We start from the raw sequence: 20227 nt of genomic DNA on the forward strand, positions 1-20227 counted from the left end.
GCCAGTTGTGGTTCTACACTGATTTACTCTCTGGCCGAGATTAGTACATGAAGATGAAGCACCCTACAGTTATTTACAGAGAAGGTCCTATTGATTATGGTCGCATGAACAATGCGAGGTTAGGTGCTCAAGGGCACCTCAGTCATGGCATGCAGTAGGTATAGTGGAAAGGTGGGATTTGAACCGGCAACCCTCTGATCTAAAGCCCATCTCCTTCACCAATAGGCCAATGCTGTCCCGAATCACGGGAAGGAAGCAGGGGTGTACTGGGTTCAGTTGTCCCGGGCCCATATTGGATCCTTTCAGATGACTTTGTCCTTTGGTGAGATGGTATGGCCCTAAATCAGTGAAGGTCCTCTGAACATAGCCTATCACATGAACATTACACCTTGCTTCAGCTATGTAAGTGCCTGCTGATGTCGCATTATCTTTGGGATGATGTAGAGTAGACCTATGCACAGGCTTGCCTGTGACGAGCTACAAATTTACATTCATTTTCGGTTACTTATTTGTCCTCTTGAAATGTTTCTATGACACTGTGCAATAGCTGTACAATAGCTTTACGATAGCTTCCTCATAATGTTGAATGCTAAAAATACCTAGGCCCTACCTCCTACTACTTCCTACCGCTTTCTCCACCACTGAAATGAAATCACTTCCCCCTTCTCTACTAGCCTAGGCTACTACAATCAACACAGTTGTAGAAATTAGAAGTTGAAGTATTTAGGCTACAAGCGTAATTACAAGTATATTACATGCTTTCAACTTTGTATAGCCTAATTGCATTTCTAGTAGGCCTAGGCCCTATAGGCTACTTCTAGGCTACCTTATGCAACCAAAAACAAGCACCATTTACTTGCGTCCATCTGCCTAACAACACAATTCAATGAAGAAAAAAAAATGTTTTAATTACGTCATGGAATGAAACTCTCCGGGTGGTGAGAAGCCTATACTATATGCGTACGTCGTCGAAAGCGAAACAGCCTGCACAGCTCTAGTCCACACCAGGGAAGAGTTAAGCCTACTTTTGCATGAATTCTGCAACCACGCCCAACTGATGCCCTGCAGTCCTTGAACTTTGGCTTGGTTTATGTCTCGCAGTTTTTTCTGCACGAATGCAATTTTCAAGGGAGTGCTGTGCTACAGTAAAACCAGGTTAGCCTACTTGAATTACTTGTAGTAGATAAATTGGACTGCTAGTTTCACGCATAGCCTTTGTGTGTGTTGTTGTTTTCGCTGGGTTTTTTTTGTTGTTGTTTTTTTTTTTGTCAAATGACGTATCCTCCCTCGAAAGCCCTTCTGCCTTAAAACAGGTCAAGGCAGTTTCACTTTTGCTCGTACAGACCGGACGCAGAGATGGACGCCTTGGAGGGCGTAAAATCAGGTAAGCATGCACATTCTTTATATTTTAACGACGCATTGGTAACATGTAGGCTACTGTATAGGCTACTTTTGTCTTTCAAATAATGGCTGAACTTTTTTATGAAGTCTTGGCGATCGTCGACTAAGCCTATACAAATGGGCTGAAAATGTTAACCATGATTGGTCGACTGTACACACGGATAAGGTTGGAGCTTGCATATTTTTGCTGTTTGTCTACTGCGAGTGCGAACTATCTGAATAAAAAAAAAAAAACTTCTCGTCAAAGAACTTCGAGTCACCAGGCTGTGTTATCTAGAGTAGTGGGCCTACTATATCCTGCCACTGCCGAATTCTTGGATTCTGTTCTGTTCTCCGTTTTCAAAACCCTGGCCATACCACTCCCTGACACAACTTGCAACATACCGGGGAAATTTGTTGCAAGTTCCTTGAAGGCTTCTGCGCGTGGGCCATCTGGTTTTCAATCTGTTTGAGCCAAGGCACACATTTTTCGATGACAAAATGCCACGGCACACCACCAATTGTAAATGTTAATGAAAATAAAACATAGGCCAATTACTTTATTGACAATACAGTGCGTGCGTGCACACGCGGGGCGAGTGTGTGTGAATGCATGCGTGTGTGTGTGTGTGTGTGTGTGTGTGTTTGCAGTGATGGAAAACACATTTTGTAGGCCTACAAGACATACATAATTTCACTGCAAACATGGAATTAATCTAGATTAGGCCTACAGTTTTTTGCCAATTACTTGCACACAATCTGCAAAAATTGCCCCATGTCAAAACTCTTGGGAAACACTTGGTAATAAACCAAACACGCCCATACTGTAGGCCAGTTTCAACCACTGTGCCAGGGAACACTAGTGTGCAATGATATATCTTCTGGTGAGCCGTGGACAATTAAAGAATGGCAATAATGCATTAATCTATTGTTAAAGTTGGTGGCTGGGTTTGTATGATATAATGATGATAAGGTGAATGGTTTAATTTACAGTTTTTCTCGATTGGTTTGGCTAATTTCTCGAAACTGAGATGACATTCTCAAAACAACACGGACAAATCCCCAAACCAACTTGTAATTTCCCACAACAGAATGGCATTTCTCATTGCTGTCATCAAATCTCAAATGCTTTGTACATGTCTCAAATGTTTAGTACATCTCTGCAGATGGCTATGTACAAGTACCCTACAGTTGACACATTGAGCATACATTTAGCACATTTTCCAAATACATTTCCAAAGACCTTTCTTATCTAAATGAATTAGACAATTTTCAGTCTAATGGTTGCCCTCTCCAAAACATGTCAGCATGATTTCATTGTGTAAGTCATCATATCCAAAGTATAGAAGTGTAAGAATGTTTGGCCAAATGACCCAATGGTTATAGGAATGTCATCTCAGTTTCAAGAAATTAGCCAAACCAATCGAGAAAAACTGTAATGGAATATGCATCATCATCAGCATCATCATCTATCTCGTGTGTAGGCTCCTTTCATTGAAAACCACAAACACTTTGCCTTACCCAGACTATCTTGGGAAGTATTGTGCTTTTTTGTGGTGGGTGTACTGTATATTTGAGCATTTTTTTGTGATGGGTTTACTGTGCTGTTATAAATATTGAATAAATCCATTTTAGGTGGGTATTCTGAAATCCCTGACATTTTTACGTGGGCTGCGTTCTATGTAGACTACACGCTTAGTACATTTATCTTACCCAAACAAGATAAGTTTAAATAAATGAAGACCATTTATGGCTTTTACGTAAATGATTGAAACACCATTCAAACAAGGGAATTATGAAAGCACCACAATAATGACCTCAAGTACATCAAGGTTAAAAGTAGCCGATTGTACCCTCTGAATGGAACAATGCATTTAAAATCTGTGATTTCTGACCTGGGAAAAAGAATGTTCCACCAAGTGATGAAGGTAGATTTTTCATAGGGGGATTAAAGATCAATGAAAAGTTTGAATCATTACCTTTAGATAGATATATAGATAGATAGATAGATAGATAGATAGATAGATAGATAGATAGATAGATAGATAGATAGATAGATAGATAGATAGATAGATAGATAGATAGATAGACAGACAGACAGACAGACAGACAGACAGACAGACAGACATGGCTTCTTATGGCGTATGTGAAAAAAGAAAATGGGCCACTTTCATGGTAGGCTATGCGCCATATGAGAAAGCCCCCCACACGCGCTCTTATGTAGGCCTACAATGTTTAGTGGCAGAGGAGTGGTTTTAGGCAGATTACATGTGGCAGTTTTATTACTTACATTACCACATACTTTGCAGATTAATAATATTAATAAACTTTATATTTTGTCATTGAAATCATAATAACTCTGGTTGCAGTACATGATAGAATGTGTATGTGTGCACCTTACTTATACTGCCTTATAAAGCAGGCAGTAATTTCATTGTTTGTTTGTCCTGGGCCCAGGGAGAGAGGGGGCCAAAAAGAAGTGAGTCCTCGTTGCATTGTATCTATTGGGCTGGGGAGCCCTTTCAGATGACTTTGTCCTGGGCCCAGTCAAGGCTCTCAGCGGCCCTGGGCACGCTGATGAACCTTTGACACAAAAGCTGCAGTTCTCTCAGTCAACATCTAAACTCACTAGTGGTATACCGCCCTACAAAGTCAAAGTGCAATTACTACGCCAACACTGAAACTAAGAAAAAGGCCTTCAAATTATTTGTATTAGGTTGGATAATGTAGTTACTGCAAATTTGACATAGTGATATCTGCAAATTTACTGCAAATTTGACATAGTGATATCTTTAAATCGAGACACATTTGGACCATAAGGCTTTGTCTCAAGATAAAGGAGGTGTTGTAAAGACCTGACTTTCAGTCTAAACTCAATTTTGTCAAATTATTTGCTTACTGCTCTTTACCTTTGTACGCAGAATACTTTGCAAAACACATAGAAAGTCAGGGCAAGTCATGTAAGTAACACTTAACACTTTTTTCCTCCTGAAAGTGATCGAGGCACTGTATACGTGCTACCAGCTCTACCAAGAAATACAGGCTAACAAAAGCCGGCGCGAGCGACTTAAGGAGAGAGTGGAGGCCATAGAGGGAGTCATGAATGACGTTGCTGCTGAGGAGCTGGATAACCAACAAGTGAGGTGCGCCCTCGACAAATTCAAGGAAGTGCTGACAGACGCGGTCGACCTGATCACGAAACACAAGGACATGAATTGGCTGAAGGCAGCGATGAAGGTTAACGACCTGAAGGAGGAGTTTGCTGAGTTGAATGAGGGCTTGAGCTACGTCTATGAGCAACTAAGAGGCTCTCTGCACCTGGAGCAGGTGAGGAAGCTGAAGGGCCTGGAGAACGCACAGAGGCGGAGAGACGACCAAGCCGACGCAGAAGCTGACCACAGACTGTGGGAGAGAGGTGAGACAGGCCGAGCCGAGCACGCCACATCCCAACCCCATCCATGCCATCGAACCTTTTGGCTTGCTAAATATTCCCATACACCCAACATGTGCACCTAGTACGCACCCCATTTGCCCTGAGCTTCCCCAGTAACTGGGATACACTCCATTGTACGGTATAGCCTGTTGTGTGGGTGTGTGTGCTAACAGTAATGTAATGTAATTTACACACACATACACTTACACACACACACACACACACACACACACACACACACACACACACACACACACACACACACACACACACACACAATAGATATGCATCCGATGTATTATAAAGCATTTATTTATTGTTTTCCAGAGATATTGCCTCGGATGGAAAGTAAAATTGACGACATCCACAGAATCCTTGTACATGGTGAGTTTCCTTCACTAGTTGCACCGGATATAACCAGGACATGAAACTGATTTCTGTTGTCTTCTTGCCTGTGCATGGTAAAACTTTGTACTATGGAAGAAGAAAGTTTTTGAAATGTTATTTTGTGCCATTACAGTGTCCCTTGTAATAAATAGACAGACATGTTGTAATAAATAAACTTGTGTCTTATTCTTCTACTTTTTCAGGGGGGAGAATTTGCCAAGAAAGCAATCAATATGACACAGTGGATACAACTAAAGCATGTAAGTCTATATATTTGTGATGGAAATGTTACATTATTAACATATTTCTAACGTATTGTCTGTGGACACTTACTTATCCGTGACAGTAGTGGTAAAACAAGGGTGAAAAAAGAGTAAATGAATAGTTGGAAAACGGTTAATTGTTCGCCACAGGGGAGAGCTGTGGCCGAAGGCATTCTGAATTACTTGCTGCTGTAACACTTAACCTGATTTCTAACTTATTCTCCTTCAGTTGACACATACAAGGACTACATTCAGGAGCAATTTGGCAGAGTTAAGGAGTACAACTCTCGTCCAGGGTGCGACTGGGTGACGGTGTCGAAGCGGTACACAGATCTGGTGATGGTGACGAGGCCTCAGGGAGTGAAAATGCGAGAGGAGGAGATTCGAAGCAGAGGGGCAGAGCTAGACTGTGCCTTGGCCAGGGCCAACAAGCAGTATGTTGGCACCAGCGTGGAGAAGTTCTTCAGTCAGCAACCAAACAGCAAGGCACATGTGTCCAAAGCAGTCATCCTCCAGGGTCACTCTGGATATGGGAAAACCTTCACTGCCCACAGGATCATAGATGACTGGGCATCCGGCAAACTGTACAACGACCTCTTCGACCTTGTGTTTCTCCTCAAGTTGAAGGCGTTGAGCAATGTTGAAAAGCCCAAAAGTCTGGTTGACTTCTTGTTGAGTCAAAATACTCAATCTGGTATTGATGAGTCCACTGTCAGACATGTGTTGAAGCATGCACCCCATAGGGTTCTGTTCATACTAGATGGTTTTGATGAGCTGAGACTATCGAGAGAAGATATGGAGTGTTCACGTGATCTCACGATTGAGACCCCTGCAAGTGTTAACACCATACTGGTGGCACTCCTAAAAGGAAAACTCTTAAATTCATCCTTGCTTGTCACAAGCAGGTCCACTGCCTCCAAGCGTCTCAGTGATGTGCTGGAGATCCCTCACTGCTTCACAGAGATCTTGGGGTTCTCCAATGATGGGGTGAAGAAGTATATCCAGGCCTTCTTCGTGGAGAACGAAGACATGGGGAGCACAGTACAGAAGCGTGTGATGGAAGACGCTACCCTTCTCACGGCCTGCTCCATTCCAGTAACCTGTTGGATCATCTGCAATGTCTTCGAAGATATGCTCCAGGATGGCGAAGACATATCCTCTGCGCTGTACACAACTACCTCCATATTTGCACATTTCGTGTCCATGCAGATGGAGCACCACGGCCCCAGCCAGGCAGTAGATGACGACCAATGGAGTGGCCTTATCAGGAGTCTGGGGGAGCTGGCAATGGAGGGAGTCATGAAGCAGATCGTGCTGTTCGACGACAGCGATGTGGACAAGAGGATACCTGAAAACCTTCGTGGACCTTTCCTTGGCAAGTTCTTCCTGAAGAAGATCAGCAAGTTTGAAACAAAGTACAGTTTCATGCACCTCAGCTTCCAGGAGTTCTTCGCCGCCCTCTTTCACCTCTGCGACCTGGACGTTGCTGAGGAGAAAATTACCAGCACGCTGAAACAGGTGGAAGAGGACCTCTACACCTCCAAACAGAAGTTGAAGATGAGCCACCTGCTCCCTGTCATCCAGTTCCTCTTTGGCCTCTCAAACCAGGACGTCACCAGACTCCCCGGGCAGCCCGAACCTGACCGCGTTTGCCCCTTGTTGGAAAAGTGGATCCACGACTTGATCAAAGAAGAGGACGGACTGCCAAGGACTCACAACATTCAGCTCTTCATTCTGTATTGCCTGTACGAGGCCCACGAGGAGGGCTTCGTGCAGAGAGCCATGTGTGTCTGGAACAGCATCAACCTCGTTCGCATCCCTCTGACAATGTCAGACTGCAGAGTGCTGTCCTTTTGCATTCAGCACTGCCCGGCCATGGAAGAGCTCACACTCATGGACTGCAACCTCACTGGAGAAATGCTTGGTGTCCTCGCCGCACAGCTGGCAAAGTGCAAGACACTTGGGTGAGTGTGGTGCCAGTATTAAGGCAATAGGGCAATATCATACATACGGTATATTCAAATATATGACAAAAATAAATAAGATGAACTTACAAAAAGAAGAAAAGAATGTCATTATTATTATTATAAATAATGTGGGCACTCAGGTTAACACTGGTGTGTAAATCAAAACAATGTGTTGTTATGTACCATTTGAATGTTGAAATCATAAGAGAGACTGGCTTCCTATACTGCAATTGTTGTTCCTTTTTTATATAGTGTACGCCGATGTGCTCGGGCTTTTCATGTGTAAAAATGGGAATGTCATTAAATATCATATGTGACAAGTCTGAAACAGCACTGTATGGCTATTTTCCTGATTAAAGGCTGGTGGTAGAAGATCTGAGAGATTGTGAAGTGGATCATCTAATCAAGGCTCTCGGAAAGGAAACAATTGTGGCAGACCTTCAGTAAGAGACCTAAGTAGTTACCACTACTTCCATTAATGTTAGAGTATGTCATTTCTTACGTTGTTTGTTTCCAGAAATTACACTGCCCATTCACAAATGTTATCCTTTTCATGAATATATTCAACACCACCATCAATTTCAAAGTATTCATTAGCAATTGCAGCAAAACTTTGGCAGCAAAACTGTACATTGGTCAGACCCGTAAATATTAGTTCATTACTCAGTAAATACTCCTGAAAATCTCAAGTTTGTGAATTTGCGGTATACATTGAAATGACATACTCTTCTTTTAATCTTATGGCTGGATTGCTACCTTGCTAACTGTGCTGTAACCTTGCCTTGCTACCAGAGAGAATAAACTTTCTCACCAATTTTTTCTTCATATAATTTCTTCTTTGCAGAGTCAAAAACAGCAAACAGCAGCGCCTCCGTTTTTCTCTGGAGAGTGTGTTGCAGGTTTTAAACACTCTTGCCATACAGAAGCAGGTGGAAACTCTTGATCTCAAGCTGAGCGTCTCCTGCGACAATTCTGCTCCAGGAATCATCGATACTTCCATGGAGGATGTATGGTAGGAATCAACCATACATACGTAACGTGTAAACCGAAAGCTTACACACTGTAATTTCTTTTTTTTTAAATGTAACAGAACGTGACCCAAGGACAGGCAGTTTTATTATATACTGTACTCTGTTTGTGTGTGTGTGTGTGTGTGTGTGTGTGTGTGTGTGTGTGTGTGTGTGTGTGTGTGTGTGTGTGTGTGTGTGTGTGTGTGTGTGTGTGTGTGTGTGTGTGTGTGTGTGTGTGTGTGCAGTGTAAGCTTGAGTGACCAACCACAGGAGTTGGAGACTGCAGGACTGCTCGACATCAGTGTGGAGCGAAAGATTAAAGAGCACATCACAGAGCTAAGATGCGAAAACATCCTCAAACTGTAAGACATTGCCTTGCTTGTATGTCAAATTTTTGTTTGTGTTAACAAATGTTATTTACAGAAAATAAGGCCATGTTGTTTCTTGCCCTACCCCTCTAGAGAGGGGATGGGCTATTGTCTTTGGGGTGCTTTTTTCTCTGTTTTGTTGGTTGTGTCTCTTTGTGTGGCACACCTCCCATAAACCGTTCCTACTTATGTCACACTGAAGCAGGCACAGGCTGAGACGCGTCTTTGCAGTAGGAAATTGTCAAGAAAATTAGACGATTTTGTATACGATTACCAAGAAAAACACACGGGCAAGAGAAATACGATTTTACGCTTTGGCCAAAGGGAGAGGAAGAACAGAACAAACTCTGATCTTGACTCTGTCCTGGCCCAGAAAAAGCAAGACTATTTTTGTCATATTTGACATCGGTGACAGTTGCAAAACATATTTTCTACTTCTAAGAACATGCAGTCTAGTTTCAAGCTCCTTATTTGAAGTTTATTGAAAGGTCTTCTTCTGAACTCTTGAACTTTCTTTTAAACTCATTACTTATACATAGCTACACAAAATATATATTTTTGCTGATGATAACCATTTTTAAAACATATCTTACATATTCTTACAGAAATAGAAGCACAGTTGATGCAGTGTGTGGCCCTTTTGTGTTATATTTAACATATTTTCCGTGCCATTGGTGATAAACATAAAAGGGTTTGCACTATTTTTTTATATTTCAGTGGGCTCGATAATCCAGCGCTATGCTTATCAGGGATTTCTGTCAATCAGACAGCTTCCCCTGAGCTCTTCAGAAATGACTGGACAGGCCTACTGGAGACAGTACACTCTTTGGCAGACAGGTAAGGAGCTCTCTCTCTCTCTCTCTCTCTCTCTCTCTCTCTCTCTCTCTCTCTCTCTCTCTCTCTCTCTCTCTACACATGTCACACACGCTCATGCACGCGCGCACACACACACACACACACACACACACAGAGTAAAAAACATGCTACTTCAACACAGATCTTCAAGCCAACTTTCTGCACAGCAATTTTGAGTTGTAAGATAAGTTGTAAGTTGTAAACCAAGCGATTTAAGTTATCAATTTTGTTATTTTCAGTTCATATTATTACCACCTCATCATGTTTCCCCAGTGAAATAGACACACATGCAATTGTCTACCACCACTTTTGGGGACATAAGAGAGTGTAATCAAATCTTCAGACTGCAACATGTAATGCAGCTGCTGTGAACAACCAAGCAAGCAAGACAGCAATATCAACAGCAAATATGCTTTTGCATGAACAAGGACTAACTAGCAGGGTATGAGAGACCTGGTCATAGAGGTAGAACATTAGACTAGAGGTGACAAAGCACTTCCCTTCAGCACTGGGAAATGGCACATGGCACCTCCCATCTTCTGTAGGTAGTGTAGGCACCTTCAGTCTATGTAAGTCAATGGAGAACACACCCACCCCTGTTAAAAAATGGACTAAAACTGTGTGAATATGAAGTAACACATTAATCAAAGATCAGATTTGAAATGTCTACTTAAATCATATGACTAGCTAAAATACATTTAAAAATCAAAGTATATATATTATGTCCATATTTAGCAAAACACCTCAAATATTGTATAGTGTGTGTTGATGGACATTTTCACATTATTAAGCCATTTTTTGACAGAGGTGAGCCTCCTTATCCTTTCATTTCCATTTCTCTGGCCTACCTACAAATAATGGCTGCCACAGATTGCCATGAAAAGGGGGATGGGGTCACCTCTAGTCTAATGTTCTACCTCTATGGACCTGGTTTAACATACGTACAGGTGCAAGTGAACCATGTGACCAGAGTGATCCCGCCTTTGGCAGGTGCAATTCGGTCATCATGGTATTACAACAATAACAGTAGTATTCTGAAATGGCTCACGGGTGTTTTGTCTTCTTTTCTTCTTTGCTGGATTCCATGGTCAGGGAACATAGCATGCCAAAAACAAAAATGCTCATTACCCGTTTTACCACAATTTTCCCTTTACCTCATTACGTGCTTTAACACATATTACCTTGCCTAATTGCCTGTTTTACCACAGGACTTTGTAGCCATTAGAAGGACTATGGTAAATGCTTATTTTCCAAAACAAATTAAAACCCTCTGAAAAGCTCTTCAGGCGAATCTGCCATGGCAGTCTTCTTGCCCTTTCTCTTTTGACTTTACCCTCCACTGAAATCAGTGTGAAGGGATGGTAAAAACAGGCTATGCCTCCGAGCAGATGATGGAAAGTGAATGTTTTTATCATGACTGTAAATCAGTTTGATTTTGTGTGTGTGTGTGTGTGTGTGCGTGTGTGCGTGTGTGCGTGTGTGTGTGTGTGTGTGCGTGTGTGCGTGTGTGCGTGTGCGTGTGTTTGCTTGAATGCGTGTGTCGCTGTAGCCCTTTAGCTCTTGAGAAGGCGGATGTTGAGCAGATAGAGACTGTGCAATCTTGTCTCCTCCAAGTCCCGAATGTGAAGACGATTGAGTTGGCGGTCAAATACCTGACTGCAGACATGGCCACTCGGTTCCTCTTCTCCTGCCTGGATGGGGCAACTCTACAAAAAGCAACGTACGTGTATGCATGCATGATTGTGTGTGTGTGTGTGTGTGTGTGTGTGTGTGTGTGTGTGTGTGTGTGTGTGTGTGTGTGTGTGTGTGTGTGTGTGTGCGTGTGCATGTGTATGTGTGTGCATGCTTACGTATGTGTGTAGTAACAGTAATTGTAAAAGAACCTCTCTTCCTGTTCTGACTTCTCTCTGATTTGAATGATATGCTGTACTACTACTAGATCATGTATGGTTTAGTTACTGGTTAAATGGTTACTTTGCTTGTTTTCCCTCCACAGGTGTAAGCTGTCTGAAGTCTCGGGGCGAGAGAATAGCGTGTGCTCGGAGGTTTCTCTGATTAACATGGCCGACTCTGTGATGTAAGATTACACTCTTTCTATTCTGCTCATTTAGAATTGTAAATTCCGACCCTGCCGTGGCTCCAACAGTAGGGTACTACACTGCTACGCTGGCGACCCCGGTCTTTTGCCAATCCTTCCCCTTCTCTCTCTCCCACTCATGTCCTCTCACGATTCTTCACTTTACTGTCCTAATAATAAAGGCAAAAAACAACCCCAACATTTGTTTTAAATTCTGGAATACAGTTGAAATGTTTGCGGCTATGCTTTGTGAGAATTTTTTTTCCCCAATCTGGCTTCAAGATCAGACCTAGGGTCTGTCATTTTTGCTGTTCCCAACTTGGACCTGAAAGTCTACCTAAACATTTTTTATATGCGTTTACCATTTATTACAAATACTCTAACTAATTACCTTCACAAGACAGACGATACTTGAAGGAATCATCAATAGGCAAACAGTGACTATCCTGACATTGTTTCATAGTCTGCTGTCATATATTGCGTCTTGAAACATTTTCTATGGCATTTAAAAAATAACGAAGTAACTATTCTATGGAGTCATCACCAGTTCTGCAAACCCAGTAGATTTGACAGTTTCACTCTGCACTGACTGATCTTGTTCCCTGTCTGTTTCAGGTTAACTGTGGAAGCGCATGCTGGAGGATCACTCTCAGAAGTGGAGTTGGATATGGCAACCGTCTCCAAGGAAACGGACTGGGCCAGAGTGTTCCAGGACATTGCTGGAATATCAGGAAGGTAGTAGGCAGATGCTTTGGCCAACACATCACATGTGCTTTACTTCAAAAACTATTCACACGCCTACTGACCAGCACAAGGTTATCACTTAACATTGCCTTACATCTAGCTGACGCTTTCATTCAAAAGTGACTTACAGACGAGGGTGTAATAAATAGCAGGGAATACAGGTGCAGTGCAGGCTTCAGGTTAGTCACATAACAGCAGGGTTTAGTGCAAGAAATAAAATGTATACACATATTTATACACATGTTGTTTTCGTGTGTGCTTGCAGAGAGGATCTGTCCTTCATGCGTGATGTGAGTGGGCTTCAGAGGTTGTTTGTGACTGTGACCTGCCTGACGGAGTCCTGGGCTGCTGCCCTCCTTCAGCTCCAGACTCCCGCCACGCCCCCTGCTGCACCGCTGCAGTACTGCAGGTCAGCTTGACCCTGCCCAGCACACGCATGCATGCGCACCACACACACATCCACAGTTTTTCACAGCGTTCTCATTTTTTCCCCAATCTTAGTAACATATTCTCTTCCTCTGATTTGCATGCTTTACCTCCCTCTCTCTCTCTCTCTCTCTCTCTCTCTCTCTTTCTCTCTCTACCACCCCCTGCCTTCTTTCTTGCATGTCAACCTATGATCACCTCTCCTGACTCTCTCTCTCTCTCTCTCTCTCTCTCTCTCTCTCTCTCTCTCTCCTATCCTATCGTCAACACACCACTCTGTTTTCTTTGGCTTTTCTCTTCTCTGCCTATCCTGTTTGCAGGCTTCCCTGAGAGACCTTCTCTCAGATACTGTATGCGGGGCGTCTTGCTTGCCAAACTGAGGCATCTGTCAGTACCCTTGCCTGCTTTCAGGGCTTTGCACCTGCCTTGCTTTACTGGACTGAAGTATATCCTTAAATTATCATGTCTTTGCATTGTGTTTCTTAGTCTGCCCATTTTGTAAAATGCTGTCATAGTTATTAATGATTAATAAATTATATTTCTGATTATTATATAATATACAGTACACATTTGTATACATGTTGTGGCCATTTGTATGGCATTCAGGGCATTAGATATTAAAAATAATATAGAAAATATCTAGATATCTACCGGTATATAAATTCTGGAGATAATCCAGTGCTTCCATGCATACTGTAGGTCATTCTGTTATTGATCAACAGCTACAGATACCAGTGGGGTATACACGTGTACATGCAACGCTGACAGTGACACATTGCCCTTACTCAACTTGTTTTGTATACAACACAATAATATTGGTAATAATAATGCATTTAAAACATAGGTTTTATATAGCGCTTTTCATGACACTCAAAGATGCACAATGCTACTTGGTCTGTGGGAAACACTGTAATATCCACCACCATGTGGTAAGGTAATTCTCTAAGTGAAGACGGTGATGTCAAGTCATTTATGCCGTGCTCCTCTCTTTGCTTTGCAGTCTGAGACCTGATACTGACTCCCAAGACAACATCTGTTCTTTCCTAAGTGTGGAACGACAGGGCGATAACATCATGTGAGTGTATGGCACAAGGTGCCGTAATGGTGAAATAGAACAAGACAGTAGAGTGGAGGTATTTTTATTTGCTTACATTACCGCAATTTCTGGACTATAAGCTGCAGCCCCTGAATATCTCTTAAGAAAATCGAGTGGTTTTACTGTAGTAACCATGGTTTTACCATGGTATGTCATGGTTACTCTAAGTACTCTGAACCAACCATGTATTATTATTAGGCTTATCCATGTTTTTTTTTGTGGTAACCATGAAAACCGTGGTTCCTGACTAACCATGGATCATGGTTATTCATGGTTTTCATGGGGGTTTTTCAGCATGGTTTGTGACTATGGCTTAACCATAGTCACAAACCATGCTAAAAAAACATGGTTAATTGTGGGTTTCATGGTTACCCCCCCAAAAAAACTTGATCGTAGTCGTGGTGTGATGGTTAGGGAGTTGGACTGAAGATCACAGAGTTGCAAGTTCGAATCCCACCCTTACCTCCCCCTACACCTCCATCCATGGCTGAAGAACCCTTGAGCAGAGAATCGTATATGAGAGTGAGATAAAGCAGGCGGGTTCTTTTCCGGTATCCACTTTACGTCGGGTGAACGCCCCTTTAGGAGACCTTCGATTAGGAGACCTTCGGAGTCTTGAGGTAGAGAATAAATGGAGTCCCCTTAGCGCTGTATATGGCGGTATGGCACGAAAAGAGAAGAAGGAGTTGACAACGCCCCTTTAGGAGACCACATTTTGAGCACACGCTTTTGCATTGAGTGGCCGTGTTTCGATTCCTCTTATTATATATCAAACCTCTTTGCCTTGAGCAAGCCCTTGAGCAGGGACTGTCATATGTGCGTTGGATAAAAAAGAGGCTCCCAAGTGTAGTTTAATTAATAATTATAAACCATGGTAAAACCATGGTTAATTTATTTATTATACCAATAATTTATAGTTAAACCATAGTCAAACCATGATTGAACCATAGTTAAAAAAAAAAAAAAAACGTGCACAACCATGGTTGATTTTTCGTAAGAGATAAGCTGCACCCACTCAACGTAAGAAGAAACATTTAATTGTATATATATGGGCCGCACCTCTGTAGCCCTATAAGCCACAGTTGTCCACATTGTAACGTGATATTTACGAAACATTATCTCTGGAGCTACAACTCCCACCATTCTGTGCTTGTCACGCGTAATTATCTATACATGCGTAGCATCGTGATTTAAGTCGCAGGGTTGAAAGCATATGAGAAAAAGGTAGCGATTTATAGACTGGAAATGACGAGTACATTGTACACATGCAAAGTGACTAACAGTTATTTAGGTACAGAGGGTAATGGTTGAAGCACCTGGACCCTGGGCGTCAGGTGATTTGCTCAAGGTGCGTGTGTGTGTGTGGGTGTGCGTGTGTGTGTGTATGAGGGGCTGAAATGGAAGGTCTTATCTAGTGGTGCGACTAGAGTATTTTGAGGAAGACTAAAGATCAGTATACAATATGTGTTGCCGATAGATCAGATGTAGATCAGAAGTGTTTGTTACAGTGTTTGTTGTTTCTCAGGCTGTTGGTGGAGTACAACAAGGAGACAACTCCACTCACAGAAATGCAGATCACTGACATATCCCTCAGCATGTCCCAGGAACATCTGGCATGTCTGGACCTCCACACCATACGCACACTCAGAGACCTGGACCAGAGGTAATGCACACACACACACACATGTACACAGACACACGCATACATTCTCTCTCTCTCTCTCTTTCTTTCTCTCTCTCTCTCTCTCTCTCTCTCTCACAGACACACTCAAACACACACACACACACACACACACACACACACTCAAACACACACACACGCACGTCGCACACACCAAACTGTGGTGGTCGCAAAGCTCAAACTGTTCCCGTGTGTGCAGTACAGGTGCCCGAGTGTATATGTACAGATGCATGTGCTGATATACATATTGTACAGTATATGCATGAACTGATATCTTGCATTGAAGTTCTGACTGTGTGTGACAACTGGTTTCCCTTCGTGGCCTGAACAGGGATTTTGTGAAGCAAGTGAAGTGTGTTCCGGGCATCAGGAAGATCAAGCTGGTCCTGCTCGGCAACCTGACGGAGGACTGGGCTGACCCCCTCGCCGAACTCATAGAAGGCTGCCCCTCCCTCTGCAGCATCACGTAAGGACGGAGAGTCTTTACACACACTCAGTACATTTTAGCCTTAATTCAACACTTAGTGTTCTAGTTCCATTATCCAAACTCCCATCCTCGACCTGTCATTGTGGCCTTGTGCTTTGCTGACGCCCCGCCTCTGTGGAGGAAACAATGAAGTTTCCCCGCTGTCAGCCTCGCCCACAACAACTTTTGGGGGACTTTTCCCCGTTCAACACCCCAATTGCAAATGAGAAATTACCTATGAATCGCGCTTTTGCGAGATATTTAAGTTAACTCCTGTCGCCAATGACGTCTTATGACTTCATCACGAGGCCACAAGTACAAGGGAGGACGGAAGTTAGGATCATGGAAAGAACACTTGGTCAGGCCACAATGGTGGCAGGTGTGATTTTACCACATGTGTTACTTGGTTGGTGTAACACAGCGGGTCCCAAACTTTTTTCCTTGTGCACCCCCTTGTACATTTCAATGTGGTTCGCGCACCCCCTAAGCAAATGTTTTGGTGTGCTGATGGCCACTTAAGTATGGCTTCACTGCACAAATCATGCCAAATTATACAGAGTCATATGGGAAATCATTATTTCCAAAAGACTTGATGTTTCTTCCAACATACAATTCACCATTCAATTAAAAACTACTTAATGTTTATCAATGCTGTATAAAAACTATATCTGCCATTGCCCAATTCAGCTCACGCACCCCCTTGTAGCAGGCCACGCACCCCCAGGGGTGCACGCACCCCAGTTTGGGAAACCCTGGTGTAACACATTAACACTTCATATTCATTTCTGATTTGTTTACGTGCTCAGCAGCACTAAATCGAGTGCTATTGAAAAGAGCCATGTCAAGCCCTGCATGTTGGTCTGTCCTGCAGGCTGGACGCTGAACAGTTCCTGCTGGAAGAGGGAGTCCAGGCTCTACAGGATCACCTTCAGTCGTTCAGGGAAAACCAGATCAGCCGCCCTCAACTCAACATCACACTCACAGGGTGAGTAATGAATAACAAACACAGAAGACAAGAATAACATTTGTGAGACCAGTCTCATCTCACAGTTTTTGTGTTTATTTGGAGGTTGTGGGGGACGTGCCCTTTATATTTGTTTTCTTCTACCCAGTCCAGCAAGGGTGGATGATGCGTGTGTTTATTCTTTGTTCCTGAGTGCTGAACATACACTGAGTTGTGCCAACCCTCGGCACCCCACAGCTCATATTGCGCTCTTCTTTGTATCTGTCTCTGTACTGTATTGTTTGTGAACTGCCCATTCAGTTGGTGATTTTGTTTGTGTGTGTGTGTGTGTGTGTGTGTGTGTGTGTGTGTGTGTGTGTGTGTGTGTGTGTGTGTGTGTGTGTGTGCGTGCGCAGGCAAAGGTGCAGTAAAACAACAGATCCATGCACCGCTTTTGATGGCAGTGAGCGAGACTGTAACCACTGGGTCCAGCTGCAGAGTAGTCAGCTTGAGGCCTTCACAAACACACACACTCTGCTGGAGCCAGAACAGGAGCAGGAAGAGGAGGCGCCCAATGAGGAGAAGGAGGAGGAGGAGAAGGGGAATGAGGAGGAGGTGAATGGGGAGGACCCAGGATCACCCCTGATGGATCACCCCAAACAAGAAAAAACACGGTGTTGTTGCTCTTGTAAACTGCAGTGAGTGCCAAGCCATCCAAAGATTGTTGAGTGAAGTGGTGGAGGGTTATCTTCTGCTCGTAAGCTCATGACCTTGACCGAATATGTCCCTTACCCACCATGGGTCTGCCGCCACTATTACTTAGGGTCAGCTTTCAGTAGAGATGAGATCCTTTAATGACAGGATGTTCGTCACGGCAGCCATATCTGATGATCCGACAGCGACAGTTTACTACCAGGCAAAAAACATAAAGGGAAGAAAGCTTAGCGTCATAAAAGTGTAGTGTGGCCAGGTGCCATTTCTGACACCATTTTAGGGCTGACGGAAGTCATGTCTTTGCCTTTTGCCGTAAACTGTTTTAGTATGCACACGTGAAAGCCTTGCGACATTATGCAGTAAATTGTTTAACTTTAATTGCACATGCGTGATTCACATGCACTGTCCCCCAAAACTGCAACCTGGGAATGGTGGCACCCATACAACGATGCCCATGAAACAGTTCTTACGGAATTCATCATTGCCAATGTTTTTTCCAGCGGGAAAGCCTTCTTCCCTTTAGTTCTTTGCTACCAGAAAAAACTCAAAGACACCGGCGGTAAAATATGTCCGCACTTCCTCCCCCCCTATTCGCTAATCTGACCTCAAAATGTGATGGCAAAAAGGGACTGCTGCTTTGGCTGTACGTGTTGTTGTGGTTGTCGTGAATCAGTATTACAATGGAACCGCAGCAGTCTTTCACAACAGCCAATGTAATGCAGGTTAAGTGTGGTGCACTTAGGCCAGTTGGTGTGCAATGGACACTTGTTAAGATGAAGTGACTCAGGTTTTTTTAAACATGATTTTTAACGTTTTCATTAATCATTCTTTCGAACATTTTATTGTTTCATATTATAACTTGTATTTTTTAAAATCAATTCAGCTTTTATACGTATATATTTTTGCATTTAGTTTTATACTGGAATTTTTTAGCCATTATTTTGTATTTGAATCAGGGACATAATAAAACCTATAGCACACCCGCATGCACAGATCACCACTATTCATAGCATGGGTTCTCACTAACACCTGGGAATTCCCATGCTGCCTTGCGCGCTCGTTACGATGAAATATGAAATATTCGCCTGAGTTTGGGAACCCAAACACAGAACGGGGGGGGAGGGCAATATTTAATATTAGACAAATGGAAGCTTGTGGTTTGTTTACAGATCCACCATGTTGACAGCAGAAGCAAAACTAGCCCTCAATCAAGCTCCAGATAGCATTTTAAGAAGTTAAGTAGACTGACTTCCCCTACAAGAAATTGAACTGATGGTTCCCAGTCCCAGACTACGTCTCACTTGTAATAAAGTTTGGCGATAGCCAGGCTATAACAAACACAGAGAGGAACCGAGATGTATATGTGGTTGGATATTGTCTGATTTATTTGTAAAAAAGCCCTAAAATGGATTGAGATCACTGCACACCTTTGACTTGTTTTAGAGATAGCATTGCACCCCAAGACAAGAAGTTAACCATCATTTATCTTTGATAATTTGCCTATAATTTCATTAGAACGCACATTCCATCTTTATAAAGGAGAAATATTAAGACCCACTTTCAGTTGTCAAGTCCTGTGTGCCCGACAGAAACAATTGTACTATTTACTTTTTGTCTAGTCAAATGGTTTACCATGAATTAGCATTATCTTTGTAAGTGCACCAATGGCAGTATTTCATGACATTGAAAAGCTCTTCCTCGTCTTTTATGTGATGTTCTTGTATCTGTGGAGGTGGGGTTTGCAATTAACTTCAGAATTAATGTGTTAAATATGAAAAGTTAAATGTTATTTCTATAGATATTTTAATCTTCATTTCTTTCATAATGTCATCATCTCAATGCAGGGTGGCTTGTGTATCATGTGAAGGATTTGTTGTTAATCTTTCATTTGTTATGAGGGAGTTATGTTTGAAGTGTATGGTGTCATAAAGGGATGTTCATGAAATTGTTTACAACGAAAGACCAAAAACTGCTTTAATGAGGAGACATCTCCTAATTTGCACATTGTCTGAAATATTTTGAACCAGCACATTTAACCTTTTATATATATTTTTTTATAACATTTATTGTCAAGTGCCTTTTCATTAAATATGTTTCAACTGATTCCTCGAAAAGTTTGTTTATTACCACTACTACAAAATTGTCAGAAGGTTGAGAGGATGACCCTAAAATTGTTGCAGAACCAAATTTCACAACCTTCAGCCGCCAGCCCCACGCATGGCCCTGAATTTAATCCTCTTGAGTTGGTCTTGACTTGACTTGAAAGCTTTAATCCTTAAAAAGGCAATTTGTCTTGACATAAAAACACAGAGGACTACAATAAAAAGACACATACAGTACAAACACAATAAATAGCTAGACATATAAGTAAATAAATACATAAATAAATACAGACCACTGGTCAAATGCATCCATTA

General features: G+C 42.5%; 1 protein-coding gene across 3 annotated transcripts; it reads left to right on the forward strand.

The window, feature by feature from the left end:
* Nucleotides 1–1167: 1167 nt before the first annotated feature.
* Nucleotides 1168–19263, forward strand: LOC134435054 (NACHT, LRR and PYD domains-containing protein 1 homolog). Of its 3 annotated transcripts, XM_063183801.1 has the most exons (18): nt 1169–1384; nt 4376–4795; nt 5141–5197; nt 5404–5460; nt 5693–7427; nt 7790–7873; nt 8275–8442; nt 8686–8802; nt 9526–9645; nt 11213–11383; nt 11660–11740; nt 12356–12475; nt 12750–12893; nt 13911–13985; nt 15532–15669; nt 16019–16153; nt 17025–17138; nt 17513–19263. In XM_063183801.1, exons 1-18 carry the CDS (start codon nt 1357–1359, stop codon nt 17796–17798), a joined length of 4050 nt encoding a protein of 1349 aa, XP_063039871.1. In that variant the 5' UTR covers nt 1169–1356; the 3' UTR covers nt 17799–19263. The 3 variants fall into 3 exon arrangements, with proteins under 3 accessions (XP_063039873.1, XP_063039871.1, XP_063039872.1); XM_063183802.1 differs by lacking the exon at nt 7790–7873; XM_063183803.1 differs by lacking the exons at nt 13911–13985; nt 15532–15669; nt 16019–16153; nt 17025–17138; nt 17513–19263 and adding an exon at nt 13231–13373 and having other exon boundaries at nt 1168–1384.
* The last annotated feature ends 964 nt before the right edge of the window (nt 19264–20227 follow it).

Source organism: Engraulis encrasicolus, chromosome 19, assembly GCF_034702125.1.
Source record: "Engraulis encrasicolus isolate BLACKSEA-1 chromosome 19, IST_EnEncr_1.0, whole genome shotgun sequence".
NCBI lineage: Eukaryota > Metazoa > Chordata > Actinopteri > Clupeiformes > Engraulidae > Engraulis > Engraulis encrasicolus.